We start from the raw sequence: 18,190 nt of genomic DNA on the forward strand, positions 1-18,190 counted from the left end.
GTGTCCCAATGGCGAGTGGACCCCTCTGCCTACTCAGGGTCACGGCACTTGCCCAGGTGCATCGGGTGCTGACGCCGGCCCTGTTAATTATCAGGAGGTTGGAGAGGGAACATATCAACTCTAAAAGTCTATTTTGTTCATATCATTATATACAAAGTAAACTTTCATATTTTCTCTTTCAATCCTCCTGATAATGATTAGGTCAAATAGCCTATTATAAAGTGTGTAAAAAATAAGTAAAGAAATAATATATATGTATATTTAGTTTCCAATCGGGAAGATTGAGCGAATGTAGCAACACCATGCCAAAAAACGGTTGTTCTGCAAGTCAGTTAGTGCTGTCATGTCACAGTCATCTGTCAGAACATCTCCCCTGGAGCTACATATATTAATGCAAATCACAATCTGTAATTAGTGTCACGTCAAACACTTGAAACTCAATGCTTATTATTATTATGGGTTTTAAACACTGTAACGTGCAGTTCCATACGTCTTAAGTTCACAGAGACTGATTCACATCATGTTGGCAGCTTTCAGCCACTTGATTGTGTTTTTTTCCCTTTTCAAACTGACAGTCAATGGACAATTCTGCCTTTATTGCTATGAAAGAATTCTTTGTGTCCAGAAAGGTCAGAAACAGTGAGGACATGATATGTAATGCCAGTTACTATGGCACTTGCATTTGCAATTCCATTTGGGGCTGGTGGCTGCGGCTGTCTTGTAGCTTAGGACACGCAGAGTTTTTTCAATATACATTTTTAGGCTCTAACTTTTTCTTTTCTGCCTGTAAAAAAAAAAACAGGTGAATTTCCGACAGAAAGAGAGCCAGGTAAGAAGAATTGAATTCAATGTCTATTTTGGTTGCAAGCAATGAAAGCTGGAAACGTCACCCTTGAAAACTCTTCACTTGCGCAGATGACCGGCCGCCTTCAGTAGCTGAATCTAATGGGGATTCTCAGTCATCCTCACTGGCTGCCAAAGGATTTCGGAGTGTGCGCCCTAATCTCCCATCTGAGTACAAGCCCCAGGTACTACAAGCCTTTCCTTGCCTAGTCTCTGCTACTACACTAAGTTCCGTTGGTATCTTCAGTATGGATTGTCTTCTCACTCGTGGCTCCAGTTTTCAATGTGCTTCGTTCCAAAGAAAAGTATTCAATGTTATATAGATTAGATGAGCCATGAAACCCATTTATTAATTTGGTTAATATTCCTTATCCTCTCTACTATTGATATTCCTTATCTTCTCTCTGTTTGTAGTGCTTAGTTTTGCTAGTTCTTCATAACACTTTTTGCTTGTTCCTCTTTGGTGATAATTCTTTTGATGGCTTTCAGACTGCTCATATACAGAGTACTATGACTATGTAAAGTCATTTTACCTATCTATTATTTATTAAACTACTGTTTATATGTATATGTAAAACCCTAAGACTAGATTCAATTAAGAAATGCTGAAGATATTCATATCTTTCAGGCATTGCTTTGTGTGATCTGCTGAAGTGGCCACTTTAGGTTTGTGTTAGGTGGCCACATTTAACAATATGGAATACACTCCCCACACGCACTACAATTCTACGTAGCTAAACATGGATCACCATAGGATCCGAGCGTTATTTGTCTATTACCAAAGCTTCATGCACCTCTGATATACAGTGGGGAAAATAAGTATTTGATACACTGCCGATTTTGCAAGTTTTCACAGCTACAAAGAATGGAGAGGTCTGTAATTTTTTTCGTAGGTACACTTCAACTGTGATAGACAGACAGAATCTAAAAATAAAAACCAGAAACACACATTGTATGATGTTTAAATAATTAAAATGCATTTTATTGCATGAAATATGTATTTGATCACCTTCCAACCAGCAAGAATTCTGGCTCTTACAGTCCTGTTAGTTTTTCTTTAAGAAGCCCTCCTACTCTGGACTCATTATCTGTATTAAGTGCACCTGTTTGAACTCCTTGCCTGTATAAAAGACACCTGCCCACGCACTCAATCACAGTCCAACCTCTCCACCATGGCCCAGACCAAAGAGCTGTCTAAGGACAACGGGGACAAAACTGTAGACCTGCACAAGGCTGGGATGGGCTATAGGACAATAGGCAAGCCACTTGATGAGAAGTCAACAACTGTTGGCACAATTATTAGAAAATGGAAGAAACACAAGATGACTGTCAATCTTTCTCGGTCTGGGGCTCCATGCAACACCTCATGGGGAAAGTGTGATTCTGCGAAAAGTCAGGAATTGGCTCAAAACTATACGGAGGACCTGGTCAATGACCTGAAGAGAGCTGGTACCACAGTCTCAAACATTACTGTTAGTAACACACTATGCCGTAATGGATTAAAAAACCTGCAGGGCATGCATGGTCCCCCTGTTCATGCCAGCACATGTCCAGGCCCATTTGAAGTTCGCAAATGACAATCTGGATGATCCAGAGGACACATGGGAGAAAGTTATGTGGTCAGATGAGACCAAAATAGAAATTTTTGGTTTCAACTCCACTCACCGTGTTTAGAGGAAGAAGGTGGATGAGTTCAACCCCAAGAACATGGTCCCAGCCGTGAAGCATGGTGGGGGAAACATTATACTTTGGGGGTACTTTTCTGCAAAGGGAACAAGACGACTGCACCGTACAGAAGGGAGGATGGATAGGGTCATGTATCGCGAGATTTTGGCCAATAACCTCCTTCCCTCAGTAAAAGCATTGAAGATGGGTCATGGATGGATGTTCCAGTATGGCAGTGACCCAAAACACACAGCCAGGGCAACAAAGTAGTGGCTTGTAAGAAGCATTTCAAGGTTCTGCAGTGGCCTAGCCAATCTCCAGACCTGAACCCAATAGAAAATCTTTGAAAGTCAATGTTGCCCAGTGACAGCCCCAAAACCTGAAAGATCTGGAGAAGATCTATATGGAGGAGTGGGCCAAAATTCCTGCTGCAGTGTGTGCAAACTTTATCAAGAACTACAGTAAACATCTGACCTCTGTAATTGCAAATTAAGGTTTCTGTTCCAAATATTAAGTTCTGTTATTATATCAAATTCTTATTGCATGCAATAAAATGCAATTTAATTATGTAATAATCATACAATGTGATTTTCTGTTTTTAATTTTTAGATTCTGTCTCACAGTTGAATTGTACCTACAATAAAACTTGCAGACCTCTCCATTATTTGTAGGTGGGAAAACTTGCAAAATCGTCAGTGTATGAAATACTTATTTTCCCTACTGTATGGGCTAAGTGTGTTTTATAGTGGTCCTGTAATCATATGGAGGCAAATTGGGTCCTTTTGTCTTCTGTCTAACTGAAAGACAGACTAAATATGGAATAATGGTGCTGTAGTAATTTAATGTGGCCTATGAAAATAGCATAAATCATGTTGTGCCACCCATCACCCATAGATCATAAGGGCATCGGTTTAACGATTATTTAAAAGTCATTGAAAAGTTATAATCTATGGTTGTAAGAATAAAGAGTTCACAGCATACTAGGAATAGTAGAAAACTGGGGTGTTTATTAAAGGATTTGCCTGGTCTTAGGCTACAAGTCTGCAGTCACTCTGGGTGACAGCAGCCTTGTGAAGCCTCACATAGCACTCAGGATTCCGAAGTATGCAATTTGAATACATGCGGTCATGTGCCCACTAGACATACCCAGCCTGGCTCAATATGTGTACTGACTGAGGCTGGACACAGTCTAGTTGGAATGTGGTCGGAAAGTAATGCAAATCATATACTTGCGTTCCCTGCATCGGCACCGGAGAATTCTCAGGGCGTGCTCCGTGCAGACGATGTGAGGGTTAACAAATCTGCAGACTTGTAGCCTGAGACCAGGCAACCCCTTTATCCAAAATACAAACTATATATCTTAGGGTATGTGCACACACTGCAGATTCACCTGCGGGTTTTTTCCTGCGGAACCGCAGGTAAAATCGCAGGTAAAGTGACCTGCGGTTTTGCTGCGGTTTGGCCTGCGGTTTTGCCCTGCGGTTTGACACCTGGAAAATGGAATAGGTGGCAAACCGCAGCAGAATCCGCAGAAACAATTGACATGCTGCGGAAAAAAACCCGCAGCTTTTCCGCAGGTAAAAAACCGCAGCGTGAGCACTGCGGTTTTGAAAACCCATAGGCTAACATGGTAATGTACCATGTCTGCGGAACTGCTGCAGTTCTGCAGGGCCAAAACCGCAGCAAAACCGCAGCAACCCTAAATCATTGATGGTCTTTGTCTCGCTCTTTGAAGTTACTATTCTGTATATGTTAATTCTGTATATGTTAATTCAAGATATCCTGCTCAATAAGCAGACTGGGAACCCTAGCGCTTTACTGGCAGAAAAACCGCACCAAAGTATACAGTTGTACACGCCTAATGTATGTTTGGAGGCATGCTTCAAATATGTCCACCAAATGGGCTTATGTCAGATACATAAGATAGATGTCCCAAAGAAATTATATCATGACATTAGGTTCACAGAGGTTTTTCAGATGATGTCCCAGTGGAAAAGGTTTTTAACCCCTGACTTAGATGATACTTCATTGCTGAAATTGCGAAGGATCACATCTGTATGATTATCGAAAGGCAAGTCTTGTATAGCCCTGGGAAACCTTTCGTGTCCTTAAGAAAAAAAAACCTAAGATAATATTTATCAGGATGGCTTCAGAGGTTCATTTGACAAATAGTCACTTACATCTGTAGCTTTGTGTGCTCATCCGCATTGTTGATGGCTGCAGGAGTTGCCTCCATTTCCATGCACCTAAAACAGATCAGACTAGTACATGCTGTCATCTTTGGGTTTTTTTTTCTAAAGAATCATCAGTCTGTCTGAAAAATCACCGGAGTAACATATTTCAAAGATTTACTTTGTAGAATTCATACAAATTCTATCTTTTGTATAATGCCTGTATTATGTTGGCACATGGACCTTCTAACATGACCCCATCCTATGCTATCCGCAAGAACCTTCCTTTTGAGTCACATAAATTCAGTTTCCTAATTTATGCCTTAAAAACGTCATGTTTCCATACGTCTTTGTAATACTTATTATTTTCTGATCATTTTTTCCTTTTCTTTTATTTTCTTTTCAAACTACATATGACCATGTAGAAGTCTATCCCTCCTCCAATCCCTTCTCCTCCCAAAGAGGAGAGTTTTGCATGGCGTCCACACACTAACACTAAATTTTCTTACCTAAAACCTGTGCCTATTTTGGATGGGCTTTACCTAAGTGCCCCCAAGCCATATACACCGCATGTTACTGGTGCATCTTACTGTTCTACAACTGGTGTTTCTGCATTTAACCAAGAAGTCTCTCTTGACCACCCGGACAACCCTGCCTCTCACTCTGGAGTGGAGCATGTTGCTAGTACTTCCCTGCTGCCAAACACGTCACCGCCTCACCAGCCTAGTGAGTCAAGCGGTGCAGTCAGAAGTGTTGCTGGAATGAATTTGAGTCATGAGCCCAAAGCCGATAAAAAGGTCAGCAGTCTATATGTAGCTTGTTTATCTAACAGCACTGACCCAGCTGCATCTGAAAATCCCACCAGCGTTGCACATGATAAAACAGAGGGTGCTGAATTGGGAGCTGATGTAACTAAATCACCAGCCACGAACATTGTTTCTTCAATAATAGACACCGGAAAATCCCCACCTCCCGTCCCTCCCAGGCCATTCTTTGACCCTGTCCCAAGTAAAGATTCTTTTAGCGATGGTGAAATAGATACTTTCTGGAGTCAATGTCCTCTACATCGAGAAATGGGACGCACAGAGCCAGATACACAGCATCCTGCTGGCCGTGTCAACATGACTGCAAAGGAACCCTACTATACATCAAAGCCTAAACCATCCCCTGGGGCGCAGAGATTCCGTGGCATGGTACTTCTTTTACGTGTTTATGCACCTTGAGTTTGACATTATTTCTTGATCATCACTAACCATGTCCTGTTTTGTCTGCGTATGTCTATCTTAATAGTTTTTGTCACATTTCCAGTAAATTGATACTGTCTCTTGACACAATCTTTTAATTGTTTAGTCTGCATTTTAGCACTTTTTTTGCACTTCATTTTCACAGTATTCATTTCTTCCAGAAGGTTGAGACTTTTGTATTTAAGAAAGATGAAAACATTTGATGTGATTTTGTATTTGCTATATAAGAACTGTTTTTGCTCTTCTTTTTTTTTTTGTCTATTGTTGTTTAGTGCTGTGTGTCACAATGGTGCACTCTGTCTCCAAGCCATCCTCAGCATGGTTTTATTGGACATGTAAACGCATGTCTTCTCACAGCTGCACACTTTTAAGTATATCAGTTTCCGCCGTGCGTAACGACACCTTATTTCCCACAGGATGGCACTGCAGTCACAGCCCAGCCTGAGGTTATAGTAGTCCCACTCATCCAGGTTAAAGTTGAAAGAGAGCAAGAATCCACTTCGAGCACTCCACCACCACCTCTTGTACCCGCTGGCAAATTCTCAGCATCCCCAGAACCTGCCACCTCTAACTTGGTTTTTCCGACACTTGATGATTTTATACCCCCTCATCTGCAAAAGGGATCAAATCCTAGCTCTCCCAATATTTCTATATCAAACGATCTGCTGTCTTTCTCCCCGCCTCCTTCACCGGTTCCACCGGTAACGGAGGACTCGCACAAAGTCTCGGAACTTGATAACAGTGGAGCCATCTTACACACAGTAAGCTGCTGATACCTTCACTATGTACTCACAACATAAGATTTCTTTACTGGCTTACTAAGTACCAACTGGTCAATTCCTGCCTCTTGCCAAAAAGCATGACTAACCGTATCTCCCTTTGTTTTGTGATGCATGGACTCCTAACTGTGTTTTTGTCCGTTTTAACAGTGGCTTCAATGATGTCTGTTGTTTTTTGGAAATAGTAGTTGTCTTACTATGAATCATAATGAAAATCATATAATGGTACACGAGACTGAACCGTTATATGGAACTGAGTATAAACAAATTGTGCAATGAGTGTCATGCTGTCCTGAATGTCTTCCACTCTACACCTGTTTTGCATAGTTGAAGTGACTCTACAGGCGTCTAGTTGTCTCTATCCGCCGTGACGATGCAAAGCTTATTTTTCTACTTGTCCCAATGAAGCCAAGTGAAACGATCTAGTTTCATTAGATACTGCATGTGTTTGCATGTCTGGCTAGTTACTGTTAAAAAGGATCCTGTCACTCTTTCCACAAACTAGGTAGATAATCTAACCGAGTGTGCTATGTCCAAATGCAATTGGATGTCCGTAGAACTTCTTTGAGAGGTGATTTTATGACTCTAATTAAATGACTTATGCTTTGTTTGTAGGAGCCTGTTACAGAAGACATTCGTGTTTCCAGCTTGAGCAATGATAAACCTTCTTCTTTTGCACCTATAAGCAGACCTTCTGTGTACCCATCTACTACCACTGTAAATCCCACCATAGTGCTTTTGCAGCATAATAGAGGTAAGGCTACTGATGAGCATGAACGTAGCCATAAGATGGGATCTGTATATAATGATTTTATTCATCTTACAATATTCAAGTATTTTTTCTATAAGGGTTTTCTTTACCAATTTTGTAAAAATTTCTGTAAAAATACTAACTCTACTGCATCCCCTTCCGTATTCAGATGTAGCAGCTGCCAGCTAATTTGACGCCGTGGCATGCTATGGCAGTAGCATTGTGTGCCTACTCTATTGGCTTAGTGTGCTGCATATTCAGATGAGCTGAGCCGCACAAATAGTGTTGTGGTGGCTGTTACATATATAGGTAGTTGGTCCACGCTCAACTAAAGAGCTGCCTTAGCTCCTGTGTACACTTTCCACATGAGCACCTCAAGCTGCTCTTTAATACTAGAAACCCATCAGCCCTACCTAAATCTCAGCTCATTGAACCCCTGTGATTGTGACATAGATGGACAGTGAGTTTAAGTTCAGTAACCAATGAACCCACAGATTTGGACCCCAATATGTCTGATATTTTAAATGTCAGTCTTCATGGAGGCAGTGCTGACCTGAGATGCCCCAAGTCATCTGGTATTTTGTGTGGTCAGTCTTCATGGAGGCTGACGTGAGGTGCCCTAAATTCATTAAGAGGTGTGCGCCCCTTAAAGGGGTTTTCTCAAGTTGTTTCTTGAAACCACTCTAGGAGAGAAAAGCGCAAATAGGGTCTAATCCGATGATAGTTTCAAAATAAATATCAGTTTGCACTTACCTAGTCTTCCATATTATAAAAGCCCATAGGACTCATCAAAGCCAGCAGCTGCCGCAGATCGAGAGGTCAAACCATTTGACCAATTCACAATAGCAGATAGAAGGAAACGTGGATATTGACCGCGCTGCTGTAGAAATCACAATCCCAGTATATGGATAAAAAAAATTGGTATTTTATTACACTATTCACTATTGACTTATGCATCTCCTGAGGAAGAAGTTATGTGAACTTCGAAACGCATTGAGAGAATAGTGAATAAAATAAAAAATTTTTTATACATATACTGGGATTGTGATTTCTACAGCAGCACAGTCAATATCCACGTTCCCTTCTATCTGCAAGTTGTTTCTTGAGCAGTTCAGAGCAATGCTTTCTCCTTATTTTCCTGTTTTAACAACCGCAGAAGAGCCCCGAGCACGTAGGGAATGGGACTGGCGCGGAAGGTGAGTATCGGTATTTTTGCTTTATTGGCAGCAAGCATTGAGATCGAGAAGGGTTTGTCCTAGTAGTAGTGGACAACTGTTTTAATAGTTAACCCCTTAGATGGAATGTAACTACTGTGCGCTCTTCGCACTCTCTTCCAGGCCAATCTCCCTCAGCCAGGGTCTGGAGGCCAAGCTCCATGAAAATGAGCTGTACACTATGAAAAAAATAAAAGCTGTAGTTGCAGGAGAATACCACAAGTAGTAAAAACAAGTTCATTTCAAACTTCCTTATTTTCATGCTGTATAACGAAAGCAATTTAAGAACTTTGAGAATAATGAATTTTGTGTATCTCTCAGCTACTGTGTGCAGAGATACAAATATACTCCAGTTAGGCATAAATTATGATAACTTTGTCAAAAAGTTGTTAGAGATGGCTGAAGCTGTTGTAAAAATGCCAAAAGTTGCAAATTTGCACAAGTACAAGTTTCTCAAACTGCTTTCAACGTTTCAAACTGATTTACACCAGAATTCTGTAGCTAGCTGTGCTTTACACTTCAATTATGTTCCACCAACTTCATGTTTGTAAACTTTGTAGCATTCCCTCAATTTAGCAGTTCATTGTGAAGAAGATGTTGCAATAAAGGCTGACAATTATATGTAAATGTCAAATATATGGTAAATATTTCTGCCTACAAAGCAGTTTTTGCTGTGATTCTTAGGATTAGAAGTAAGCAGCAATTACGGTACTCTGCCATAGACATAAGATTGCTAGTTGACCTTCCACTGCCTATTTTCCACACATCTGCCTGCGGAATGTCACAGTATCTTTATACCGAGTTGTTTCATCAGCGTATTAACTATAACATACTTTCTATGTCTTGTAGAACCAAGTTGAGTCTTCCCTTTGCCAGCACAGAGTAAAGCGTACTTGATTTTACTTCTACTGCTGGGAATTTATCTTATCATTGATTAGATTGGGTTTATACTAGTTGTTGTCCTTATGTTTGCTGTACTGAAAGATCATTGAGTGATCAATAGACATAAATGTTGTATGGCTGAAGTGACTTTCAGTTTGTTTTTATGTCTTATTATTCTCTTTAGGCTTTAAAGAGAGCCCACCATTAGGATTTTATACCTCAAGCTAATTGCATGTATATACAGGCACTTTCATGCTGATTAAATCCTTGGCTTACTTGTAGAAATCAGTTTTGCAGTTTCTGAGAAATCCAGTGTTTTAATCGTATGCAAATGAGCTGCAAGTGCTTCATGATCAGACATTGCACTTGCAGCTCTTCTGCCCCCAGTATTCCCTGCTCACTGCTTGCCTCCTGTGTCTGACTGACAGGTCACTCTTTTTCAGTGATCTGCTTTCCATGACCTGTCAGATACAGGAAGCATAAAAGGGGTGGGGAATAGAGAGGGGAGGGCAGAAGAGCTGACGCTGACGGCCTTGCTGCTTATTTGCATACAATTTAAATGCTAGATTTCTCAAACTGCTAAATGGATTTCTACAACGAAAGTATGGAATTAACCAGCATGACAGAGCCTGTACATACAGTACATGCTATTCGTTTATGGTATAAAATCCATGTGACAAGTTTCCTGTAAAGGTGTTGTCCTGCAGAGAAAAAAAAACTTTTGGGTTTGTTAGAATAAAAATTTTTTTTTAATGTATTAATGTTCTTAAAAAGGTATCCCAATCTAGAGATATCAGCACCAGCACTGGTTTTCAGCAGCTCCGTTTCCAGCTAGGGTTTGGGTTATAAGAAAGGTCATCAGAGCATCACCAGAACTATGTTAAATTGGGGAGGGCTGCCTGGTTAATTTCAATAGCTAAGCCAGTCCTCTTCTCTGTCAATACTGATTCAGCTTGGCTATAGAAATTACACAACGAGCCCCCCTTTATACACCGTTCCAGGCACATGCCGACAAAGAAAGTTGTTTCAAGGGTCAAATAATACCAGAGGTGGGACTAACATTATGTTAAAATTGGGACTCCTTACTTAATTTAAATATATTATTATACTATATGTGCTTTCATTTTGAAAATATCCAAAATGTTTGCTTTCAAGCTAAACAACAATTTTAATTGAAGTTGACAGACATATTTGCATCCAGATTGTGATTCTGTACAGTCATGTGTTTATATATGGTTCAGCAATCGGTCCCTGTATAGGTGCTTTGTTAAAAGTCAGAAATTTAGCCATGTCTGTCAGTAGGGAAGAGAATAACCAATAAGGTTAACTGATTGTGCAAAATGTGGGATGACTCAAAAGCTATATTGTCATCCCAACCAGTTGAAGTAGTAGTCAGAAACTAACATTGAGTTTTATACCTAAATATCTGTCTATTTAATTAAATAATCCAATAGCTTTTCTCTAATATACTTTAATTAAAAAGTCCCTATCATTGCCTCTCTAACTACTTTTTTTCATACCTACATCTACTTTGATGACATTTCGTTTGAGAATCCCTAGTGCATGCTGGGATACTTGAAGGAGGCGTCATCAGGGGGGAAAGACTGTGGTTGCTGCTGCAGCCTCTGTCCCCAGCCTTAAATGAAGTTTCGTCAGTGACATCTGTTTCAGGGACTGGGCTAGTTGCTGCTCTACTGAGCATGCGTCGGCTGTCAATTCCAACATATGCTCGGTAGGCTCTCCCTTGTCACTGTGTGATATTACTTTCAATGCACAGTAACTGTGCGCTCCCTTGCCGGTACTTATAAGAAGTGTCATGGACCGACAAGAGAGCGCACTGTCAGTGCACATTGTGAGGAGAAATGCAGCAAGGACCAACCCTGCCCCTCAAAAGTGACATGTTTCCTCCCACGAAATAACCAAAGGATCCTCGTTTGTGAATTGTATCATTTATACATTTATATTAAGGTATTATTCTATGGTAACATGTAAATGATTCCTTCTATAGGATGGTAGTAAATTCTTGTCATCATTGTAATTTCAGATATCCGCTGTCACCAATTGCTTGCTTAGAAAAATTGCTGCATGTAAATGGACCTTTGTATCATACAGTATATAGTCCACCTGATTTCTAGACACGTTCTCATGATGTGTATGCTCACCCTTTTCCTCTGTTTGTCACTTTCCATTATGATCAGTCATTCACAGTCTATTGCGTATAGCTCGTATGTGGCATGCATGATAATCTACCTGTCTTACACTTATTTCTCTGCTTTTTTTTATCACAGAGCAGCAAAAACGGCTTAGTAGTCTGCCAGGTATGACACTGATGCCATTCACGCTTGTTATTTGCTTTTGCATCTGTTTGGTAAAATTATTAGATTTCTTTCATATCTGACCCTTTCTGGCTATGTGGCTTCCCCATTGAAGCAATAGTTGTCTTCTGTAAAAAACAAAGGACGGTAAAGTTGGAAAACTAGATTTACTTGCAACATAGATGCCCCCCCTACTTTTGATAACCAGCAAAGGTAAATCAGACAACTGTGAGCTGATTTTATCAGGCTGGGAAGGTCCATGGTTCTTGAGCCCTTTCAAGCCTAAAAATATCGGCTCACAGCTGTCTCAGAACTGGCGCATTACATGAGATGTGCCAATACTGGCTCATTGGCCTGCTTTTCCCGATTGCACTAGCGCGTTGGAAATCAAGGTAATGGTAGTTAAAGTTGATGACAGCTGTGATTTGACAAAAATCACAGATGACATCAACCCCTGGGGTTATCAATGGAGAGGTGTCTATAACACCCCCCCATTACTAACCCAGTAATCAAAAAGAAAATCACTCACAGAAAAAAACCCACTTTATTTGAATAAAGACTTCCCCACACTTTCCCTGGTTTACCAATTTATTAAAAAGATAACAAAAAATTCCATGCATATCCTCTGTAATGTTCCGAATCCGAAGTAGTCCAGAAAAGGATACCTTAAAAGCATAAAAAGACAGAAATAAAAATAAGAAACACTTCCTCGTTCACCAATTTATTACCTAAAATGTTCCTTCGAAAGTCTGCCGTAGTCCATGTCCCCGAATCTGGCTCTGATGACTGTGAATAGGTCACTTTACTGCTATTCACAGTCACCGTGATTTTTGCTATACAGTCATGGCCAAATGTATTGACACTCCTGCAATTCTGTCAGATAATACTCAGTTTCTTCCTGAAAATGATTGCAAACACAAATTCTTTGGTATTATTATCTTCATTTAATTTGTCTTAAATGAAAAAACACAAAAAGAATTGTCCTAAAGCCAAATTGGATATAATTCCACACCAAACATAACAAAGAGGGTGGATAAAAGTATTGGCACTGTTCGAAAAATCATGTGATGCTTCTCTAATTTGTGTAATTAACAGCACCTGTAACTTACCTGTGGCACCTAACAGGTGTTGGCAATAACTAAATCACACTTGCAGCCAGTTGACATGGATTAAAGTTGACTCAACCTCTGTCCTGTGTCCTTGTGCGTACCACATTGAGCATGGAGAAAAGAAAGAAGACCAAAGAACTGTCTGAGGACTTGAGAAACCAAATTGTGAGGAAGCATGAGCAATCTCAAGGCTACAAGTCCATCTCCAAAGACCAGAATGCTCCTGTGTCTACCGTGCGCAGTGTCATCAAGAAGTTTAAAGCCCATGGCACTGTGGCTAACCTCCCTAGATGTGGACGGAAAAGAAAAATTGATAAGAGATTTCAAACAAGTTCAAGCTGCCCTGCAGTCCGAGAGTACAACAGTGTCAACCCGTACTATCCGTCGGCATCTGAATGAAAAGGGACTGTATGGTAGGAGACCCAGGAAGACTTCACTTCTTACCCCGAGACATAAAAAAGCCAGGCTGGAGTTTGCCAAAACTTACCTGAAAAAGCCTAAAACATTTTGGAAGAATGTTCTCTGGTCAGATGAGACAAAAGTAGAGCTTTTAAGGGCATGTCACACTAAGAGATATCGCTAGCAATATCGCTATAACTAGTGACGTTATAGCGATATTGCTAGCGATATCTCTGTGTCTGATACTTACCTCCGACCGGCTCCCCCGCTGGTTATCGCTGATCGCGCGAGAACGTCCTGGACTGTTTCTCGTCGTCAGCTTCCTGCGGCGCTTCCTGCTGTGAGGACGAGCGACGTGTGGAGCCGGGCGGGAGGACGCAGGATCGCCTAGTGTGACAGGTAAGTAGCGATCCCCGTCCCCAGCGATGTCGCTAGTGAGATCTGCCTATGTGGCTGCTCACTAGCGACCACTTAGCGATGTACCGGCGATCCTGACCGCGTCATATCGCTGGTCGGGATCGCTGGTACATCGCTAAGTGTGACAGTACCTTTAGGGCAAAAGCATCAACATAGAGTTTACAGGAGAAAAAAGAGGCATTCAAAGAAAAGTACACGGTCCCTACAGTCAAACATGGCGGAGGTTCCCTGATGTTTTGGGGTTGCTTTGCTGCCTCTGGCACTGGACTGCTTGACCGTGTGCATGGCATTATGAAGTCAGAAGACTACCAACAAATTTTGCAGCATAATTTAGGGCCCAGTGTGAGAAAGCTGGGTCTACCTCAGAGGTCATGGGTCTTCCAGCAGGACAATAACCCAAAACACACTTCAAAAAGCACTAGAAAATGGTTTGAGAGAAAGCACTGGAGACTTCTAAGGTGGCCAGCAATGAGTCCAGACCTGAATCCCATAGAACACCTGTGGAGAGATCTAAAAATGGCAGTTTGGAGAAGGCACCCTTCAAATATCAGGGACCTGGAGTAGTTTGCCAAAGAAGAATGGTCTAAAATTCCAGCAGAGCATTGTAAGAAACTCATTGATGGTTACCGGAAGCGGTTGGTCGCAGTTATTTTGGCTAAAGGTTGTGCAACCAAGTATTAGGCTGAGGGTGCCAATACTTTTGTCCGGCCCATTTTTGGAGTTCTGTGTGAAATGATCAATGTTTTGCTTTTTGCTTCATTCTCTGTTGTGTTTTTTCATTTAAGACAAATTAATTGAAGATAATAATACCAAAGAATTTGTGTTTGCAATCATTTTCAGGAAGAAACTGAATATTATCTGACAGAATTGCAGGGGTGTCAATACTTTTGGCCATGACTGTACATAGCAGTGCTCAACCACTGATATGTGTAGCACAAGCCATCAGACAATCACAGCTTCAAGTCTCCTAAGGGGACTATTAAATACAGTAAATATAAAAAAGTTAAAACATTTAAAAAAAATTAAAAAAAAAAACACCTACCGTATTTTCCGGCGTATAAGACGACCTTTTAACCCCTGAAAATCTTCTTAAAAGTCGGGGGTCGTCTTATACGCCGGGTGTCGCCTTATATGCCGAGTGCATATGGCGGGGGAGTGGTCCTGCTGAAGAAGGGAGGGTGTAAGTGGTGTTATCATTCCCCTTTTACCTCATTGGGGGCAGCGGTGTGGCGGCTCCTCCTTCAGCAGTGTGGCGGCTAAGTGCTGGGGGTCAGTAGGGGAGCTGTGCTGGGGGGCGGCTGCGGTGGCTCTTTATCCAGCGTCGGAGCTCCTCCGGCATTTCCCCAAAGCCCGGAGGCCCAGGCAGCTCCATTGCTGCGATGCGGTGGCCTCCGTGAAAATGGCCGCCGGAGCCCACATATGCTCAGATTCCGATCTCGTCCCGACGCTGGACAAAGAGCGGCCGCCCCCCAACACAGAGCCCCCACGCTGCACAAAGAGAAGCCGCCCTGACCCCCAGCACAGTGCCGCCACACTGCTGAAGGAGGAGCCGCCGACCCCCAGCACAGAGACCCGCAGATAGCACCGCTGCCACCAATGAGGTAAAAGGGGATGATAACTCCATTACACCCTCCCTTCGTCATCGGGACCACTCCCCCCGCCATATGCAAATTGCTCCGCACCCGGCATATAAGATGACACACGGCATATAAGAAGACCCCGGACTTTTAAGAAGATTTTCTATTTTAACTAGAAAAGTTGGGGGGTCGTCTTATACGCCGGAAAATACGGTAGTTCAAATCGCCCATTTTTTGTCCAATTAAAAATAAAACACAAGTTTTTAAAAACCTACACATTTAGTGTTGATGCGTTCAGAATTGTATGATCTATCAAATTTTAGAATAAATAAAATTAATCCAATCAGTAGAGGCATAATGAGAAAAAATGAAAACTCCAGAACACTGTAATAAAATGCAATAACGGACGATCAAAACATCGTATCTACCCTAAAGTTGTATTTTTTTTCAACACTTAAATAAAAAAACAAACAAATTATACATCTTTGTATCTGTATAATCGTACTGACCTGGCGAGTCATATTGCCAGGTCAGTTTTACCATATAATGAAGATGGTAAATGAAAAACAAAACAAAAAAACATTGCACTTTTTTTTACAATTTTACAGCAGAAGGAAATCTTTTCTCCATTTTCCAGTACACTATGCAGAGTAATAAATGGTATCATTCAAAAGTACTTGTCCCTCAAAAAACAAGCTCTCATATAGCTATAAGGCTGGAAAAATAAAAAAGTTGTGCCTCTTGGAAGAATGGGAGAAAAAAATGAAAAACTGAAAATCACCCAGAGGTTATAGGGGGTTAAAGTGTAACCATCATTTTAGTTTCACTAGGACATTTGTACAATGAAAAAAGTGAGAGCAAAGCCCAAAAATAATTTCAGGATTTTTTTTTTTTTTTTGCATAATTTCACTGCACTTGGAATTATTTTCCATTTCCCAGTACATTGAATAATGTTGTTCAAAAATACAACTCGTCCTAAAGAAGAGAAAAAAAAAAAGTTACATATAAAAACATTTAAATAAATTTAATCTTTTAATTATTTTTTATCTGGTTGGAAGGAGTTAAATATCGGCTCAGGAGTGCAGTGAACTTAGTGATTGACAGCTATGTCTGTAGTCACAGCCAGACCACCCACCGACTTCAGAGCCTGGAATGGGCAGGGAATATATTATAAATTGTCCTGAACATTCTTGCATAAGGGTATGTGCACACGTTGCGGATTACCCTGTGGATTTCCCCTGCGTTTTGACACCTGCGGCTTCCTATAATGGTGCAGGTGTCAAAACGCTGCGGATCGCACAAATGAATTGACATGCTGCGGATTTAAATCCGCAGCTGATCCACGCAGAAAAATCCGCAGCATGTGCACAGCGTTTTTAATTTTTCATCGATTATAATGGTACTGTACACCGCAGGAGAATCTGCAGCGGATCCGCAGCAGAATCCGCAACGTGTGCACAGACCATAAAAGTATAATATACAGTAAATTTGCTCAATTCCATCCTCTGGTAGTTTGTACAGGATTTCCTTAGTGACTAGTTCCCTTAAAATTCTTATATTATATTTTTGGCCAGTTTTCAGAATCCAGTATAAATTTTTTGGGGAATAAAAGATATTTGAAGAGTTTTGAGATTTGGAGGAAAAATATTTGGAATTGATAATCCTCAGTGGTTGATACCTTTGGAGGTTTGAAGGAGGAATTGGAGAGATTCTGCTCCAAAATACCCTGAAAAACTGTGTGCACATAGCCTTAAAGCTCCCACATGATTTGCCACCATTCTCTGCCAAGCTAGGCCACATTCACACGGTCAGTATTTTAGATCAGTATTTGTAAGTCAAAACCAGAAGAGGAACAAACAGAGGAAAAGTATAATGGAAACATGTCACCACTTTGTATTTGTCACCCACTCCTGGTTATGGCTTACAAATGTTGATGTAAAATACTGAACATGTGAACGTGGCCCAAGGCAACAATGCCATTCAGAAAGTGACAACCCCTAATGGAGCTGTTAAAGGGAATCTGTCACCTGATTTTTCGAGTATCAGCTGCCTGCACCGCCATCAGGGGCTTATATACAGCATTCTGTAATTCTGTAGGTAAGCCCCTGATGTAACCTGAAAGATATAAAAAAAAAAAAAAGAGTTATATTATACTCACCCAGGGGTGTTCCGGGTCCGGTTTTGGTCCAATGGGTGTCGCGGTCCGGTCCGGCGCCTCCCATCTTCTAACGGTGATGTCCTCTTTGCTGCCTGTCGTGGCTCCTGCGCAGAGCAGAATACTGCAGTGCGCAGGCGCCGGACCTCTCCCGGCGCCTGCGTACTCTGCTCTGCCCTCAATAGGGCAGAGCAGTGCGCCTGCGCAGGAGCCATGACAGTCAGCAAAGAGGACATCACCGTTAGAAGATGGGAGGTGCCGGACTGGACCGCGACACCCTCCGGACCCAAACCGGACCGCCCCTGGGTGAGTATAATATAACTCATTTTTCTTCTCTTTCAGGTTACATCGGGGGCTTATCTACAGCATTACAGAATGCCATTACAGAATGCTGTAGATAAGCCCCTGATGGCGGTGCCGGCAGCTGATACTCGAAAAATCGGGTGACAGATTCCCTTTAAGGGCAGTATTTTGAATGTCCCCTGCATTAGCAGGATTGGATAGAATTAAAGACTGGCTAAATATAATATTAACCTTCTGACTGAAGAGGATGGCTTATGTATAGAGGGCCTTTTTTGAATTTGGGGTGTGACCCCCTAATAATAGAAGTTTTGCATTTAGCAAGTTATTTTGCCACTTCACAATGTAAGGACACTTATAAGCTGCCCT

General features: G+C 41.4%; 1 protein-coding gene across 1 annotated transcript in view; it reads left to right on the forward strand.

The window, feature by feature from the left end:
- LOC141098245 (sorbin and SH3 domain-containing protein 1-like) overlaps window positions 1-18,190 on the forward strand; it is a 529,519-nt gene that overhangs the window by 402,258 nt on the left and 109,071 nt on the right. Inside the window, exons 10-15 of the mRNA XM_073585871.1 lie at window positions 803-829; window positions 916-1,028; window positions 5,105-5,872; window positions 6,340-6,684; window positions 7,318-7,456; window positions 11,838-11,867. Coding sequence (XP_073441972.1) covers window positions 803-829; window positions 916-1,028; window positions 5,105-5,872; window positions 6,340-6,684; window positions 7,318-7,456; window positions 11,838-11,867 — 1,422 coding nt within the window. The remainder of the gene's footprint in view (window positions 1-802; window positions 830-915; window positions 1,029-5,104; window positions 5,873-6,339; window positions 6,685-7,317; window positions 7,457-11,837; window positions 11,868-18,190) is intronic.

The sequence above is a fragment of the Dendrobates tinctorius genome, unplaced genomic scaffold, assembly GCF_039654945.1.
Source record: "Dendrobates tinctorius isolate UK_male_01 unplaced genomic scaffold, ASM3965494v1 ptg000089l, whole genome shotgun sequence".
In the NCBI taxonomy this organism is placed as follows: Eukaryota; Metazoa; Chordata; class Amphibia; order Anura; family Dendrobatidae; genus Dendrobates; species Dendrobates tinctorius.